This window comes from Bacillus rossius, chromosome 16 (assembly GCF_032445375.1).
Source record: "Bacillus rossius redtenbacheri isolate Brsri chromosome 16, Brsri_v3, whole genome shotgun sequence".
Taxonomy (NCBI): domain Eukaryota; kingdom Metazoa; phylum Arthropoda; class Insecta; order Phasmatodea; family Bacillidae; genus Bacillus; species Bacillus rossius.
Genome location: NC_086343.1, coordinates 40,979,028 through 40,998,376, shown reverse-complemented (window position 1 = coordinate 40,998,376; position 19,349 = coordinate 40,979,028). Strand labels below are relative to the sequence as shown.

Here is a 19,349-nt window from a genome sequence, read left to right as displayed (position 1 = left end):
TCACATGGAGACGATTTCGCGGCGTTTAAAAAACAGTTGGTTCACACTGTTTGTCCGCCCCGTGTTCTCGACGTGTGTAAACGAGAGCTGGTTTTTCGCTTTCAAAAGCCCGATGAATCTGTCACTCAGTTTGTAAATTCTGTTAGTGATTATGCCGATGCTTTGAGTTTGGGAATTCCTGAAGGGGAATTTGTGCAGTTGATCCTAGGTAATCTTGCGCCGGTGGTGCTTCAGAACTGCGCTATGTTGACACCTCCATCTACCCTGAATGCCTTACGTGAGTGGGGCGGTGAGGTAGAAAGCCGTATCGCTGCGGCAAGCAAGTACCGCTCTGAATTTCCCGTGTCTACGCGCGGCGCTGACTCTAAGTCGTCACCTTTCAGTAGAGAATATTTTCCCCCCAGGCATGTCGGCATGACTGACTGTCGGCCTGCTACTTATGCGCGACCACCTGACGGAAGTGCATGTTACGGCGACGCCGCGCCTGTTTTCGAGAGACGCGCCCCAGTGAGTGACGTGTTACGTCATTCGTTCGAAGAGTTGCTCCCGCATGTCGCCTCACGCACCGGGGTGCGCGCTCATGTGAACGAGTCTCCCGGCGGGCCGGCCCGTCCGTGTGGCTGCCCGACCGGCAGTATCCATGCTTGTGTAAGCGAGCCGCCTGGCGCGCTTGCTAGCCCCCGCGGTGTGTCGAGCGGCACGGCGCTTGCTCGTGTAAGCGAGCCGCCCCTTGCCGCGACCTTGAACTTGGCCGTGAATAACGCAGCCGCGCTCCCCGCTAGGATTGATACTCGCGGCCATGGCCGATGTGCTAATTGTTGTGTTTTCGGACACGTTACGGCCGAGTGCACTAGTTCTCGAGTTAATGCTGGCGATAGGCGGTGTTTCCGCTGCGGTCAGGCGGGCCATTACCGAGTCCAATGACCGGGAAACCGGCATTGACGACACGCAGGAAGGGTCGTAGTCGTCGTGTTATGCGCAAATCCTTTCCTCAAGCGTTTTTACATTTTCTTCCCTTACTTGTACTGGGTAATTTTTACCCCGCTCTCGTCGATACAGGAGCCACTTGTTCGTGCATCAGTGAGGCATGTTTTGACAGTTTGCTTAGCCAGCATCGTCATTTGAAGCGTTTCGTTGTCAATGAGCCTGATGTAATCATTTCCGTGGCCAATGGCGACATCGTGCGCGCCCGTCGCTCGGTGATTTTACACTTTAAGGTTCACAGATTTTCTTGGAGTTGGAAGTTTATTGGGGTTTCTGGACTTGCGTCTAATTTTGTTTTGGGTCTCGATTTCCTTAGTAACACGCGTTGCGTGTTGGATTTGCATAGACACGAGTTGTCTTTTGGTTTTGCGCCATCTATAAAAATTCAGCTGCGGCACGAAAAACGCGTGCCCATTGTCATGTCCTGTAAGGAACTGACGAGTCTCGAATCCGATCAGGCTATCGCTGACTTAGTAAGCGAGTTTCCGGATGTGATAACCCGCAAGATTGGCAGGTGTGATGTACTGCCTTATCACTTCTATGTGAGGGATGAGGTACCCATTCGCAGCAGATATATAAAAGTGTCACCCCCGAAACTTCAGTTCATGAGAGAAATTATTCAAAAATTGTTGGCTGCCGATGTTATTACCCCATCTACATCCGATTTCAGTACCCCAACCTTCTTGGTACCCAAGAAGGACAGTACGGAATGGCGATTAGTTCACAATTTCCAGGAATTGAATCAGAAGATTATTGATGACAGATGGCCATTACCTACAGTGGAGAGTGCTCTACAGCACTTGGGCAAGGCTCGTATATTTTCTGTTATCGACCTTAATCATAGTTTCCACCAATGTCTGTTGGACCCAAGTTGCCGTAAATATACTGCCTTTTCAACCCTTTTCGGTCATTACCAGTTTAACAGAATTCCTATGGGCGTCAGTTTTGGCAGCCAGGCTTTGATCCGCGTGCTTGATCACGTGTTAAGTGATTTCAAATTTCGTTTTGTTTTCAACTACATCGACGACATTATTGTATATAGCAATTCTTTTGAGGAGCACCTTGACCACCTTAGGAAGGTCTTCCTTCGCCTTTGTGCTGCCAAACTTACGGTCAATCCTAAGAAAATTTCCCTTGGCCGAAAGTTCGTGAAGTTTCTGGGCTATGTTATTTCCGAGGGCTCCTTGCTCATGGACCCGGATAAGGTTGCCCCCATTGTCGCCTTCCCCAGACCTAAGAATATCAAGGGTGTGCAACGTTTTTTGGGCATGCTTGGGTATTATTCCCGCTTCATCAAGAATTTTGCTGCCCTTTGTGCCCCCTTAAATGCCCTTCGTAAAAAGGACGTTTCCTTTGTTTGGGGCCCGGAACAGGAAAAGGCGTTCGCTACCCTGAAGTCTCAATTGGGCTCTCCTCCCGTTCTGGTCCTGCCTGATTTCAGCAAGCGTTTTGCCCTGTTGCTCTAGGAGCGGTTCTCGGCCACCTGGAAGAGGGCAAACTCCGGCCAATAGCCTTCGCCAGCCGCTCGTTACTGGAGTCTGAACGAAAGTTAGGTACTTACGAGAAGGAGGCTCTTGCCTGCCTGTTCGGCTTGGAAAAGTTCGAATGTTATCTCGACTGTAGGGAATTCGATCTTTTTACAGATAATCAGGCTTTGAGCTGGCTCTGTAACCATCCTCAACAACTGGGCAAGCTGGGACGTTGGATACTTCGTCTTTCTCGTTTTAACTTTGTTATCCATCATGTTCGAGGAGCCGACAATGTAGTGGCCGACACGCTTTCGCGGATGTTTTGTCCCGAGGAGTTTTTGGTTGAAGAGAACGAGTCACCTAGTCCCGATGAACTCCTATGTGTGTGCAAGGTTTTCCCGGAGTCCTACCTTAATGTTCGTGAGTGTCAGCTTGACGACGTCGTTTGTCAGAAAATCCGTAAGGACTTGCGAGACAAGAAAGTGGTCCCATTTGTGGAGGAACAGGGTCTGATTTATTTTACTGGCAGCTCGGGTCGAGCTCGTAAGGCAGTCGTGCCATTAATATTAAGGCCTATGGTACTTAAATACTACCATTCGTCCCTGATCGGAGGCCATCTTGGTATGGATAAAACCTTCCGCCGCATTTCTGCGCATTTATACTGGCCGGATCTTCGCAACGACGTTCGTGCCTTTGTCAGATCCTGTCATGATTGCCAGATTTCGAAGCCACCCCAAAACACTAGGGTGGGCCTGTACTGTGCAGACCCGCCAGTGGCACCCTGGCATGTTGTCCATCTAGATATCTTTGGACCATTGACGCGCTTGCGTAAGGGTAATATATGCTTGCTTGTCTTGGTCGATATTTTCACTAAATTTGTCATACTTCTACCTCTAAAAACATGAAAGCAGTTTCGATTGTCAAAGCCCTTCGGGAACAAGTGTGGAAGCTCTTAGGAGCCCCTGCCATGCTCGTGTCTGATAATGCCAGATACTTCCAGTCTAACATCTACAAGGATATGTGCTTTGAATGGGCAATTAAACCTATCTATAGTTCGGCATATTTCCCTCAGGGCAACCAATCAGAGCGTGTCAACAAGGTGCTCAAGGGGGTTCTCACTTCCTTTTATCGTTCAGATCAGACACTTTGGGATTCCGATCTGGACTACATTAACATGGGTCTTAACTCTGCTGTGCACTCCGCCACCGGTTTTCCTCCTTCCATTCCCTTTTTGGGCCGCGAGCTCACTCACCCTCTCCTGAATCTCTGGGGACTGCCGTCTCTAAGCTCCGCCCTAACTGAGGCTGACCTCGAGAAAATTCTTGATCTTGTTCCTTGTAATCTCCAAAAGGCCCGCCACATTGTCGAGACGCAGTACAACAAAACTAGGCAGCCCCATGGTTTTAAGGTTGGCGATATTGTACTGGTGCGTTCATATGTTCTCCCTTCTTTAGCGGCACAGATCAATGTTAAGTTGCTTCCCCCTTATGAGGGCCCGTTCACTATCGTGCGTTTTTTGGGCAGTAATACTGTACTTCTCCAGGATTGTAAGAAAACATCCAGGTATAAAAAGTGCCATGTAAGCCAGCTGAAAGTTTATGTGTCTTAACGTGTAAGTTGTTTTGTTAGTGAGTATTAGCAGGTTTTCTCTCCCGTTGTATTTTTATTGATTTTACCTGCATGTCATTTATGAATATTCATCTGGAGCTGTTTGCTCTGGCCTAGCCTTATTGTTAAAATTTTCCCATGGAAGTTTGGAATTATTTTCTAGGGATAGTTTAAGACTTGTATTTTAACAGTTATAGCCATATTATGATTTATTATTTATGTCCTAATAATCTTTGAATAAGTGTTTACAGTACGCAACTAGTATGGCAGCCCAGCTCTATAAAAGGGTTGTTGGCTGAGTGGGGTGCTATTTTTTTTTACAATGTATTTTATGTTTTATTGTATATTTATTCCCTACTAAACTATGTGAATCTTTCCAGTGCACTGGAAAGTAAGTTGTGTGATTGGGAAGCTATATTTTTAGTATTTGTGGGTGGCGCAGTGTGTTGTATGTTTTTCTTTGTAATTACCTCTCCATTATCCTGCTGCTGGCCAGCCGTCTTCGCCGCCTTTCTTCAGTCATCAACCAGCGAAGAGAGGAGACGTCCACTCTTCACTGCCTGCGTCACGCTCTTCGGGCGGCTCCTGCTTCCTACGTGTTATGGACATAAGCCTCGACAGTGACTGCGCCATCTCTTCTCGTCGGTGTGCCCGCCGCTCCTGCTGGTTGTCTCCTACGAGTTGGGCCCTCTCGTAGTGTTAGAGACTTCCGTGTACTGTTTACGCAGCCCCTGCCTAGCCCAGAGATTCGTCGAGCAGTGATACCTGCTGTGGCGCGGTTCATCGGAGTGTTTGTGATGTGGCAGCATGCTGGCGCCCCTCTTCGAGCGCCGCTGCGAGCCGCCTCCCCTCCGTGCACTGCTGCGCCAGGCGGTGATGCCCTGTGAGACTTGCAGTTTCGGGCTGGATCGGAAGCTGTGATACGTACCTGCTCTTATTCTCCGTTACCGCCGCCCCCTCTTCTAGTTCGCCTGCCACCAGCCCTTGTGGTGTTTTGGGGGCGGGCGCTTGCGCTGTGTGTCGTGTGGCGGCTTCTTCATGGATTGTGCTTTAGATACTTCTTCCTGCTTATCGCCGTCCCGCGCTGCTGGGGTGCTCCGGGCGCTGCAGTCCTGCTCGAAACTTCCCCCGTCTGCTGACTGGACTTGGTGCGTGTGAGCCATCTGTACTCCAGCTGCCTACTGACGTCGCTGAGTTTTCACTCTACTTCGAAGAAACCACATACAAGATACTCTACTCGTCGCTCCTCGTATCGTCGCATTCATCTGCTTCATCGTCCTGCGGAAGGCTTCGCCAGGGGGCGGGAATTTGCAACGTGCGCTTCGGCATTCAGAGGCCCGCCGGCTCCTCCCCTTCCCTCGTTCCCCTTAAAGCCCCCTCCCGCACTCCCTTGTGACGTCCGCGTGACGTAGGCGCCTCCTTCCAGGCCTACTGAATGCGACACTAGCGCCATCTGGATTTTTTATATATAGGGGTGTAATTATTTTGCTCGTTCTGTTCTGTTCCGGGAGCGATCGCCGTGAGGGGTGTTTCGGCATCGCGCCGTGTTACGCATGGCTACGAGGTGTTCTCTGGTCGGTGTCTTACATTTTTTTTTCTTGATAATTATGTAATTTGCCTTCTGCGTCATGTTTGGCTTGCCTCCTTTTTGGCCTCATAAAGTAATGTTTGCTGGACACCGAATTTGTTTCATAATTTCCTGGTTTGCATTGCCAGTGTGTTTCACCTTGTGCATTTCTTTGAATTTGTTTTTTTTTTCGACCCATTTTCCGTCGGGGCGTTTGTCGTTTTTCTCCGCCGCACCTCTCACGTCCGGACAGACAGCATTCTACCTGCTATTACCATGATTTAAATAACGTTAGCACATAACATTTGTATATTGGCTATTTGTATTGCTCATCAGTACCTGTTTACATAATTCTTTCTTTCGTAATTCTTGTTATATGTTGCCCCTCTATATTCATATGGGGCTTGATTTAAAGAATAATAAAATTGTGTATTTTTGTATTTCTGATATTTACGCTTATTTCTTTAGGGGTTACACAACACGTCTGGCACTCTGCCTGTCCCTTTACAAGGGCCATAGTTTTTTTTTTTTATGTTTCTTATTGTTAACGTCATTGAGGTAAAGTGAGGTGGATTTCCCCTTCCCCTTCACGATACTTCAATGCATTTAAAATTCATCTCAAGTTGAAATTTTTGTCCTTTCTGTTTCACATTGCTTTTTCGAAGAAAGTCAATGCTTTTGTATTAGTATTTTTGTAAACAGTGGCTTATTTTTATACAAACAGTAAGATCTACTGCTTTTCATTATTGAAGCAATTGTAAGTGAATACAACTCCTTACTATCTTCTTTAGTACCATTTTATAAATCATAATGTTTGATACCTGATTGAACATTGTGAAAAACACGTATCTCCCTAATAAACTACGTGCAAAACTCGTAACTCCTATAGAAAATTATTTAAGTAAAAAATGTGAATGTTACATATTTAAAATTATGTATGATGGTATTATATTGATAAATTTTACGTTAGTAGTTATTTATTCCTAATGGGTAAAATTCTACGTTATTTACTTCTCCTGTAAAACTTGAAATTTTGGAGTTACGAGGTTTACTAATTAGGGTAACAATTTATTACTTTTGAAATGTTGTGTGCACCATATTTATTTTTACAAGTAAAAAAAATAATTTGCAGCTGCCAAGATTCGAACCGTTAACCTTTGGATTGGAAGTCATCCATGCTAACCACACGGCCACGAGACCATATTGGGATAATTGTTTCAGATGGTATAAATTAATAATATTCCACGCACAATATTTGTTTGAATTTCTTTTAACTAGCATATTCTCTGTTTGACTCGAAATATTTACATGCTCGTGGGTTCATAACTATAATACGGTGTGTGATTTAGTTGATCAAATAATAACTCATGACAAATAATTACCAATGCCAAACTAAAGCGTGAAAAGTATCATACCGGCAATAAATATTTAGTTACACAGCTCAGTTACTCATACAACACTGTTTAAATATACTGATTTACACTAATAATTAAAATAATACGTACTTGTAAGAACGCCATTTCCTTGCGAATATACTCCCGTGGCGCGGTACACAACAATAACCTCGAAACAGTACGCCGCCACGTGCCGGCCGAGTTCTCTGTACCGTCCACAACATACCAGAGAGATGCCACGCATGCGTAAACACATCCGTAGTGGGACAATTGCGTGCGTGCAGCCAGCGTTCATTGATTTATTAGACGTTGTCACGTCAAAATCCAAAAAGGGGGTTGTCTGTAAAGTTGGTTTACGGACGATAATTTTACGTGATAACGTCATAAGAAAACATTGATGAAAAAAATTGCATACTTTTTGATTTTCAGATATTATTTAAATATTTTTGCAAATTTAATTTAAATAATTTGTTTAAATATAATCACAAACAATTAGTTATAGAAATAAACTGAAATCAAATCAATGTCAATAAACTGTTAATAATGAAATGACGAAATTGGACGAAGACAACAAATTTTTAAATTGCTGCTTCTAAAAAGCCCGCCTTAACCTGTTTGATATTATAGAAGATTTTCTCGCACGGTGGTTGGCCGGTTTTTGAATGCTCGGCTCAGGCGGAACGTGACAATGAGTCATGCTTTTTTGTGCGTGCAGCCGGCGTTCATCGAATTATAATACGTTATCACGTCAAAAATATTTAGAGCTATATTTGCATTTTATAACCTACCCTAACTAGTTTGTCGACCATTAACACTAATGGTGCTGGCATGGAAATAACGTATTTGCGAAACACCAAAATATTATTTTGAATGAGATGAAATTTTGCAGGAGTTCATAGCTCAGAACAAGGAAACGTTTTGTAAATGAGAGTTAAGTTGATGTTAGTGCGGAATAACGTGCGTCTCTGAAGGACTTGCTTGATGAGGTCTGCGAGCTTCCTCCAGGCGTCTCCGTCGCGGAGCGCGTCCTGTAGCCGCCGCGTGATGGTGAAGCCCAGCGCGCCCAGCTTCGTGTCTGGCGACGGAGTGGCCATGGCAGCTCCTGCCGGCACCAAGGGCACAACTGCACTGCCCTCCGCGTGCCCAGCCGGACCTGTGACTGTGTGCACAAAACCCAACTGCAAGCTGCTATTTCTCCTACACACATTCACCTGTGGTTCTCAAACTTTCTGAAATCAGGGATCATTTAAAATACTACGAAAAATTGTTGGCATATCAAGTATAAATTTCCGAAAAGCTTATCCACAAACTTCTGATGCTTGAAAATGTGTTTGTGAATATAAAAAAGTTTTTGTTGTCACGTAAATTATATTTAATAATGGTGAAATATACTTTTACGACTACATATTGAAGCAATTTTATTGATGTATGAAATGTGCTATTAATAGTATACAGGTTAAATAGAGGAAAGTTTGTGGTGTCCAAAAAAAAAAATTCTGATGGAAAAAGATGTGATGAGAGAAATTAAACACGGCTTCTATTTACAAATAAGAAAACTATACAATGTATTTGATAAGAGCGAAAAAAAACATACATAGTCAATGTTGTCTTCATTTACAGGCTCTTAATAATAAATAGCACGGGATCGTAGCAAATTTTTGCATAGTTATCTTGAGAGGTGTTTCTGTGCTGGCAACGAAGAATATGATATAAACACTGTAATAAGTCACAATCGTGCACAAACAAGAACACTTGAAGAAATCTCTCGACGAGTGCTGAAGGTAGTTTAAACTAGGCTCCTTGTGGCTGTCAACTGACTTCAACACTGTTAACAATAATTATCAAATAAAAGGTCTGAAATGAATTTTTGATTTTATACTTCTCGCGATGACAACCTTATTACATGTTCTTTACACGATGTCTTTCACCGATTGTCACACAGTTCTGTGCCTTCACGAAAAAATGTACCTGATGAATCCATCGTCTAGGTATGGAAATGCATGGGAAATAAATCCCGGTGGACCAGCGGACCACCCGGGCCTACTCCGCATGCCTGGGGCCTAGAAATTCTAACTAAAACATCAAAAAATTGTTAAAACCACTTGTTAAAAACTTAACTGCAGCATGGCCCCGGCACCCAGACATTAAATTGTCCGCCCTTAAAATCTCAAAATATTAGTTGTGGGTCGCCACCCCCACAAAGTCTTTCAGCACAGCCTTGAACGACAACTGACGAAACAAAGCACATTACCAAGCTTACACAAAAATTCACTTAGTTGGAGACTTCCCCAAAATACAGCTCTACTATTGGATACTAAAACAAGGGTGGACCCAAAAAAAACTGGACTGAGAGTGAGCTGCCACTCGTAGACATAGTAGAGTTCTCCCGCTAGATGGGGTTAGTAGATACCTTCACAAAACAGCTGCCCAGACGGCATTAGATTGTAGATCATAGAATTGTTTTTCTTTTACTGTTCTCGTATTCTGCCTGCCAATTCATTATTGTCAGATTTAAAAGAACAAAGAATGTGTTTGAAATTTATTTTCCTTCTTGAAAAATCAGCAACAGCCTACCAAATGCTTAACAGGTTTTCAAGAACGATACTATGAGCCGCACACAAGTTTTTGAGTGGTTTGGGCACTTCAAACAAGGTGAGATCAGTGCTGAAGACCATGCTCGTTTTGGGCACCCTTCTACATCTCAAAACAATGAAAATGTTGAAAATAATCCACCAAAAATCAACGAGGATCGTTGTTTCACGATCGACGAAATTTCGGAAGTCAGGCGTTAGTTGTAGCTTGTGCCAGCAGATTTGGACTGAGGATTTGAAAATGAGACATGTTGCCACTAAATTTGTTCCTCACCTTTTCAAACAGGATCAAAAATTATTTAAATGAATTTGATCCAGGACTTGAAAAAAAAAATAGAAAGTGATTCAAACTTTTAACCAAAGTCATTACAGGTGATGATAGTTGGTGTTATGGGTTTGACCCAGAAACCAAGTAAGCGTCAAGCCAGTGGAAGACTCCCAACTCCTCCAGACCAAAAAAAAAGACAAGTGAGGTACATGTTAAGAATATGATCATTGTCTTTTTCGATGTTCGTGGAATTGTGCACCGGGAATTTGTTCCCCCTGGCCAGACTGTTAGTCAGCACTTTTATTTGGAAGTTTTAAGACGTTTGTCCGAGGATGCGCGGAGGAAATGCCCAGAACGCTGGCGAACAGGTGACAACGCCCCCGCACACAGGGCTTTACGAGTGAACTGCTGTTTGGCCTCTCAGAGGTGGTCTGTCATTCCCGCCCTCTGTATTCGCCAGACCTAGCCCCGTGCGACTTTTCCCTGTTCCCGAGAACGAAGAAAAATCTAAGCGGGAAGCGTTTTGATGACGTGGAGGCGGTAAAAACTGCTTCGCAAAGGGCACTGGACGATATCACAGTTGCAAGTGCTTCAAACAGTGGGGAAAAAGGCTTCACAAGTGCATCACATCTAATGGAGAGTATTTTCAAGGTGACTAAAGGAATTTTGTAAAAAAAATTTAAAAAAAAAATATTTTTTATAACAAAAATTCAGGTTTTTTTTGGATCCCCCTGATACTATCCTCACTGTTACTTAAATGATTTTCCTCTCAGAGGGCTTCTCCTGGATCCGTCCCTTCACACCTCGGTCTCTTTCTAATCTAATACACAATTCTGGGATTCCCCAGACCTGACGAACGTCTGTCCTCTCTTACACAGATGCGATCCATCAGCGCCACTGTGTTGCCACTGGATACCATTGACAGATGTACTTTGAAAAGTTGATCCCCCCACTCCTACAGGAAGGATTTATGTAATATCTAACGAAGCCATAAAAACTTAACAAATCATGAAGTTCTGTATAACTTATGCCTAAGATGTAAGTCTTAAAAATGTAATTTTAAGTTCATGATTAATGTAATATAGTAAATAAATCTGTAGTAGATAGGCTGACTAAAAATTTCATAAAACACCCTTTTTTTTTAATTATTATTTAACTATGAACTTATTAGCCTCCTACTTTAAAATTTTGAGAATTACTTACCAAAAGTATAAACTATTTATTGAAATTTTTTAAAAAAAATTTCATTAGTCCACTTTTTGAAAAAATCAGAATCAAAATTTTGAATTTGATTTCTCAAAACCTTTTTTTCAAAGTATGTTGTATTGTACACCAAAAGAAAGAGCATTTAAAACTGAGTAAAATGACACCACTCCCATCTCTCTAGCTAGATATTGTGATCTCAAAATATAAATATGTAGGTTATGTCTTTTTCGGCGGATTTTGGGAAACTTTACGTTTGAGATATTTGGGGGGAAAAAATTAGTATTTTCCTTAGTCTCTATAAAGACAACCTTCATACCAAATTTCATCAAATTCTGAGGTGGTCAAGTAAATTTTTTTTTATTTTCTTAGTATGTTGATATGATATGGAATGACCCTAACGTTATTAATTTTATGAGCTTTATTTATCGATGTTTGACTTGGGATTTCCAAGCCTGTCCTTCCCCACTTATTTCCGCACGTCAAAGTGTCCAGGTACACAGCAGTTCCGGATACCTTACCCGATCGCACGTATAAGGAATGTTGCAAATTACGGCAGGCATTCATTTTCAGCAAAACATTACGTGTTAATGTTAGTCATTTACTTGTCATTAATTACAAATGTAATATTTGTTGTAACAATAAACATTAGTGAACAGACAAAATGTTTTGGAAATTCCATTAAAGTTATTGCAAATATGTGTATTTTTTTATTATATTACTTTTGAATTGTAATATGTATAAAAGAATAAATCCAGTGATGGAAAAAAATATGTTTTAAAAAAAACCATGAGAAGAACTCGGTCCACAGATCCAGCGATAACCACTCATCCATTGCCATCTTGCGCTCATGGTTACAACGCAATGGTATATATCCACGCGTAAAACTTCTCTTGAGATTTTCTCAAAAACACCCGAGTAGTACACCTTACTACTTGAACATTATGTTGTCCTAATGAACTGTATACACCATAAGTAGGGACCGGAAAAATTTGCGGGTTCAATGACCTGCAGGATGAACTCCATAGTTCTACATACACTCGGTCAAATGCCACCCACTCATTGGCTGCTGTCTTGTGAGACGTCCCAGCGTAGCAACCTCTGATTCGATAAAGCTTTAGTTGGGTGTTTCTCATTGGCCCAGAGTCATCCAGGTGAGTTGTGAACCAATAACAGAGGCAGCACTGAGGTATAACTATTTGTATTTTAACCTACCGCAAAATGAATTCACAAATTTTTTCCGTCTCTAGCCATAAGGAACAATTACCTTAAAAAATTAATTCAACAGGAATATTATTATATACTGACAGTAGCGGGTACAAGAATTTATTTCGGCAGGGGAATTTCGAAAAGAAAAAAAGCTTATATTAAAAATCTAATGTACAAATCAAGGGGTTTGGAACATTACATTATTATTCTCAACATGCATTCTGTCGATATGGTTTGTGATTCCAAGTGTTGTTAACAGCTAACATTAGCACCGAACATAACATACTAGCTTTATCACGACCGCGCATTATTTTATTTCATTCAAGGAAAACTTGTACAACCCGGAAATTTATACGACCTTATACGTGATATCACAAAGCACAAACCTCAACTAAAACACTAGTCTTTCATTCTTAAAGTAGGGAACTTCAGAATACTTTAAATCACAACACACACAACAAAAACCAACAAAAAATAAATAAAGAATCCTTTAATGACATTATCAACACTTCCTCATGACGCATGTATTTCAAGCATAGACAAATGATTTCAAGGAATATATAAAGTAAAAGAGTTGTAGCTCAACGTTTGAACCTTATCGAGCTCATTTGTTTCCGAACATACAAAAGTCAGCGCCATAGGTCGTTGGTCAGCGCTCTCGTCTTAAAAACATTCAAACTCAAATTACCAAAAATTTTTGTTATCATATTGATAGTAATAATTATTTAAAAAAAAATTTTTTTTGACGTGATAACGTCTTATAAATTGATGAACGCCAGCTGCACGCACGAAAAAGAAATACTCATTGTCACGTTCTGCCTGAGCCGAGCATTCAAAGACCGGCAAACCTCCATGCGAGAAAATCTTCTATAATATCAAACAGGTTAAGCGGGCTCTATAGAAGCAGCAATTTAAAAAAATTGTTGTCTTCGTCCAATTTCGTCATTTCATTATTAACAGTTTATTGACATTGATTTGATTTCAGTTTATTTCTATAACTAATTGTTCGTGATTATATTTAAACAAATTATTTAAATTAAATTTGCAAAACGTGTAAATAATATTTGAAAATTAAAAAGTATGCAATTTTTAATCAATGTCTTCTTATGACGTTATCACGTAAAATTATCGTCCGTAAACCGACTTTACAGACAACCCCCTTTTTTTATTTTCTAAAGAATTAAATTTCCCATCCAAAGTGAATATACAGCTTTGCTTACCATTGTTTCAATCATTGTTTAAATAACCAAATATTTCTAAGGTGGTTTTAAAAATAATTTAAGTGTATTATACGGAGTTTATTTTGAAATTCTTATAAAAGTTCACATTTAATTTATAGAAAATGTAAGATTCTAGATTTAATAAATTGGTAATTTCCGTGCTGAGTAAAAACCTTGAAAAAATATGGAAATTATTTTTTTTTTTTAAATTTTAAAATAACCTCTCAATACTGAATAGTGTACTTAGGATTAACCCCAAAATAAGTTTAATACATGTGGAGACTACTGTAAATATCAGAATTATACATCTTGAAAAATATTTTTAATAACATACTATACATTTCAAGTCAAGCACAGCATTAAGGAACTCGTCGAGACTGATCTTGTGACCCGGAAGTGGCAGTGGGTGGTCGATGCCATCAAGGGTGCATCAGCCCTGGACACCCACCAGTAGACGCCTCAACCACACCTCGATGCTTGTGTCCTGGTCACACAACCACGGCTGCCCTAGGATAACTTCGTCCCGGAGTCCACCAGCCTCCAAGGGGACTCTGACGGAATTATAGTATCTGACGCTGATGTGAAGCATCGCGACGCCCTGCGTTGGGCAGGTGTCGCCGACAGTGGCGATCTGGAGTCGACCTGGATTGAGGCTCAAACTGTGAGCTCTCGACAAGGCGTGCAGCGATGCAGTTGTGGCCCGCTGCAGTGTCAACAATGGCATTGACCATGCGTACATTTACCATGATGGGGACTTGGAGCACAAGTTATGTTTGGATTTTAGCACAACTAGATTAAAATATAATGTTTGTTCATTGATTGCCTGTGGTTAAGATCCCTCTGATGGGCGAAACTGCAAAATATAGTGGCAGACATCAATGTTTAAGTTGACGTCGTCTGGCCGACGACCACCCCAGAGCCCGACCTGCACCCGCCAGTATACGCTCCCGCTAACGGAACACACCCCTGGCCATGGCCCACCCGAGTCAGGCGAGCCGAACAGCAATTAAAGGCAAAACCGCGGAAACCTGAGTAGACAAGAGAAGAACCGTACCCATTCCTCCTGAAACATTAAATTAGGATTTTAGCGACAATAAAATCTCTTCCAGACACACCCGTTTGGAGTCTAGCGTAATGAGGTCACGCCTGGCGCGAGAGAGGCCGAGCCTCCCTCGGACGCCATGCCAGTTCGGCAGTTCAGCGCAGCTCAATGACCGGGGCGGACCTACGTCCCACGGAGAGGCAACATCCTTTGTCTACATTGAAAGTAACGTCCGGTAAATATAGTCACTAATTAACAAAACCCCCTTTATTACTTAACCTCTCCGTGAGTACCCGGTCCCTTTTTTCGGTCCAGGACCTAATCCGGCCGCATCAACTTAAGGACACCCCGCACCACACTTGGTCAACGGGGCTGCTCTTCAGCATACGGCACGGGCCGTCTCCCGCAACGTACAGAACTTTATTTAAGGTCACGCGCACGGCGCTGACCACAAACCCGCAAGGGGAACTTGGACAAACTTAATTGCGGTGCGTGTTTCACCACAGTGGGCACAACACCCGCGCCGAGACATTTGCATACGGGATTGGCCGTCTCCAATCGCCCGCCCCCTTAATTCAGTGTATTTGTGTATCCCGTATTTTGTACTGCTAACTTACGTTACCCGAGTAACGAGTGCCACGTAACTTGTGCGCGCCCCCTTAATCCAGTGTATTTTTGTATCCCGTGTTTTGTATTGCTAACTTACGTTACCCGAGTAACGAGTGCCATGCAACTTGTGCGCACCCCCTTAATTCAGTGTATTTTTGTATCCCATATTGTGTATTGCTAACTTACGTTACCCGAGTAACGAGTGCCACGTAACCTGCACGCACCCCTTAATTCAGTGTATTTTGTGACCCGCCTTTGTGTTACGAAATTACGTTACCTGCGTACCCAGTGAGACGTCTGAGACATAACAGCATCCGAGGCCACGTAACGCGGAACACAAACAATACGGCGCCACGGAATAACAAGTAAAACCCCCCCGGGGACCTCTGTAGAGTGTTGTATTGTGTACGACTCGCTCCTCTGAATAAAAGGTACGACACCGCCACCTCAACTCCACGTCTCTTATTTAAAATCATCTCACGCAACACCGCCGCCAGCCCTAGTGGGCCACGCAGGGGCACATACATCCACGACCCCAAATTCACGACTAGAAACGAGCTAGTCTGGCGCCCACCCAAACAACACAGATCAAGAACCGCCTTTTCCCACTAGGAGCCACACCGGGACTCGAGCCCGAGACCCCGGACGACGGCATTTGGCGCCCAACGTGGGGCAGAAAATAACGTGAAAATTTTTTTTTCTCCACCTCCTGGACATTTTCGAGATAATTTCACCAACAGGCGACAGCGGAGACACGAAACGGCCATTTTGGACACAGGAAGGGTCGAAGGCCAGACAGACCGGCGCGACGAGGCGAGCGGACAAAGGACACTCCAACCACCCCCACCTCCACACGTCATCACGGCGAGGCGAGCAACGGAGCGACGTCACCACCCCCACCCCGCGCGGACCGTTTTCGCCTCCTCTTTGTGCGGCTGTCCAAACGCTCTCGGCCATCCCCTCACACGCCCATCCGCACCCCCGCCCATGCCGCGGCCATTCTCGGCCTCTGTTTTGTGCGGCTGTCCGGGCACCTGCCTAGCCGGCGAGCGCGACCCCGCGCGCAGACTTGCACAGCGCGCACAGAGCCACGAGTGAAAAACACGACTCGACACAGCTGAACACGCACGATAACAAGAGATGGATGCAGACGAATGCAGTGGGTGTTACCACCTCTACCCGAGAGGGTACTTAAACGGCAGGATCGCCGCGGGGTACGAGTGTGGCTATTGTCAAGAGTATCGCACATACGGGATGACGATGTGTGGAAGCCGGTCGTGTCCTGGAGGAAGTAGCATGGGCTACCACTGCGACGAGTGTACCGACCTATGGCATCGTGACTGCACCAACGAGCGTGAAGGTACTTTGAGGCGCGAGTCCTTCACGTTCACGTGCGCGCGATGTACCGCAGGACGAGCCACCCAAGTGCAGTATTCGGGAGCAGCGCTACTAATTCCTCCCCTACGATACGCCGCGACAATTCACGACATCGAGACGCCACTCACGCAGACGCAAGACGTATCACGAACTCACGCCCCGACGACATCCGCACCGTCACGTACAACCGTCCCGACGCCGACACTCACGCAGACGCAAGACGTATCACGAACTCACGCCCCGACGACATCCGCACCGTCACGTACAACCGTCCCGACCTTCATCATGCCGCCAACAATCCCGCTCCCGTCGCCTCCTGTCCCGGAGCCACCAACCTCGGCATCCCTCGTAGACCTGACGCCTCCCGACCCAAGTCCGGAAACACCGTCACCAGCGAGACCACGCTACATCAACCTGACGCCACTCACGCCGACGCACTACGCCTCACCAAGGACGCCTTCCGTCCCGACGCCGACGCTCGTCAACCTCTCGCCGCCAATCCTGCTCCATCCACCCCCGGGCCCAAAGCCACCAGCCTCAACACCCCTCGCAGACCAGACGCCACTCAACATGACTGTGACGACGCTGGACCCGCCGAAGCCGACCGAACGACACATGACGCCGACCGTCCCACCGCAGTCTGTCACGACGTCACGAACCCGCCTCGTGTCGGAGGCAACTCACGACGCCGGGATGGCCTCGCCACCGCACCTGACCACCGTCACCGTGCCGCGAAGGACCATTCCGACGCAACCCGCATCGTCTCCGACACACGCCTCATCCGGGACGCCACCAGACTCGACAACGACACGTCGCGCCACACCGTCGCCACCGCCTAGCTTCAACATCATGCAGCCGGCCTCACTGCCACATGAGTACGCGGTCTCAAAACAGCAGCTGGACAAGGCAACGCCCAGGGCCACGACGCCGAGACGCCTGTGCGAGGCCCCGCCGCCTGGATTCGCCCCGCGGTGCCCGCCTGGCTTCGAGGCTCAGGCGCCACGACGCCGCCCCTCGGCCGGCCTGCCACAGCAGCCGCCGAGGCGACGCGCACTCTGCGCTCCAGAGGCGCCACGACGCCGCCCCTCGGACAGTCTGCCACAGCAGCCGCCGAGGCGGCGCGCACTCTGTGCTCCAGAGGCACCACGACGCCGCCCCTCGGACAGTCTGCCACAGCAGCCGCCGAGGCGACGCGCCCTCAAGCCGCCAGAGGCGCCACGACGCCGCCCCTCGGTCAGCCTGCCACAGCAGCCGCCGAGGCGACGCGCGCTCAAGCCACCAGAGGCGCCACGACGCCGCCCCTCGGTCAGCCTGCCACAGCAGCCGCCGAGGCGACGCGCGCTCAAGTCGCCACAGGCGCCGCGCCACAACACCGTGACGTCACCGCGGCTACCGGGTCGCCTGAGCTCCCTGCATCTGCCTGACGCAATGCAGGTCGACGCCACGGCACCTGGACGCCCGACCGCCCCACCACCGCACGTGACCGTCACTCGGCCGATGACACCTGTCATCCGTCTGGCAAGACGAGCCGCGAAACGCCCGCATGTCAGCAAGGCTGAGCCGGGCCGTGCCGAGCGCCGCCCGCGCTTGCTGCCCGCCTGCCGAGAGCCACCTGACCTTGGTCGCCGCAGCCCCTGCCGGCCGGCACCCTGGCCACCACCGCACCGCCGCTCGCTGCAAGACACCGCAGCCACACTCGGAACCACTGTCACCCCCCGAGAACGAGTCCGGGGAGGTGCTTAGGGCACAACCGCACAACGACCACGCCGACACCACCTACATGATGATGGAACTGGACGACGGGGACGAGGAGGCCTCTACTCCAAACCCGCCCGGCACACCGGAACGGGAGAGGAGGCTGTACCCATCCACGCCGTACCAGACGCTGAGGGCCAACGTCAACAGGCCACTTCGACGAGTCGACCCCCGGATGTTCGGCGTGGGACGACCCGGGACAGGTGCTCGGGCCCTACCAACTGCGGCCACCGCGAGCACCACCCGGGTGGGGCTGTTGCCGGAGCTAGGAGGCGCCACGACGCCGCCCCCGGCACACCTGCCACGACGGCGACCGGGGCGGCACACACACTGGCCCAGTCGGCCACGATCACCAGGTCCAGTGCGCTGACCCTATCAGCCGCTGACCCCACACAGGCGCCACGACGCCGCCCCAGGCACGCCTGCCACGACGGCAACCGAGGCGGCGTGCACGCTGGCCCAGTCGGCCACGATAACCAGGTCCAGTGCGCTGACCCTATCAGCCGCTGACCCCGCCCAGGCGCCGCGACGCCGCCCCCCGGCACGCCTGCCACGACGGCAACCGGGGCGGCGCGCACGCTAGCCCAGTCGGCCACAATCACCAGGTCCAGTGCGCTGACCCTATCAGCCGCTGACCCCGCCCAGGCGCCACGACGCCGCCCCCGGCACGCCTGCCACGACGGCAACCGGGGCGGCGCGCACGTTGGCCCAGTCGGCCACGTTCACCAGGTCCAGTGCGCTGACCCTATCAGCCGCTGACCCCACACCGGCGCCACGACGCCGCCCCCGGCACGCCTGCCACGACGGCAACCGGGGCGGCGCGCGCGCTGGCCCAGTCGGCCATGATCACCAGGTCCAGTGCGCTGACCCTATCAGCCGCTGACCCCGCCCAGGCGCCACGACGCCGCCCCCGGCACGTCTGCCACGACGGCAACCGGGGCGGCGCGCAAGTTGGCCCAGTCGGCCACGATCACTAGGTCCAGTGCGCTGACCCTATCAGCCGCAGACCCCACACAGGCGCTGCGACGCCGCACCCGGCACGCCTGCCACGAC

The 19,349-nt window shown here is 47.4% G+C and overlaps 1 protein-coding gene across 3 annotated transcripts in view; it reads right to left on the bottom strand.

Annotated features, from left to right (window-relative positions):
- Window positions 1-12,844, bottom strand: part of LOC134540451 (mucosa-associated lymphoid tissue lymphoma translocation protein 1 homolog) — a 64,457-nt gene extending 51,613 nt beyond the window's left edge. Inside the window, exons 1-2 of one of the 3 annotated variants that reach the window (XM_063383211.1) lie at window positions 12,680-12,844; window positions 8,001-8,124 (exon numbers count right to left, since the gene is read on the bottom strand). In XM_063383211.1, the coding sequence (XP_063239281.1) occupies window positions 8,001-8,116 (116 nt within the window). In that variant the 5' untranslated portion in view covers window positions 8,117-8,124; window positions 12,680-12,844. Of the gene's footprint in view, window positions 1-4,531; window positions 5,396-8,000; window positions 8,182-12,679 lie in introns of those variants that run through there. The other 2 variants (XM_063383212.1, XM_063383213.1) reach the window with 2 other exon arrangements.
- Between the last annotated feature and the right edge of the window lie 6,505 nt (window positions 12,845-19,349).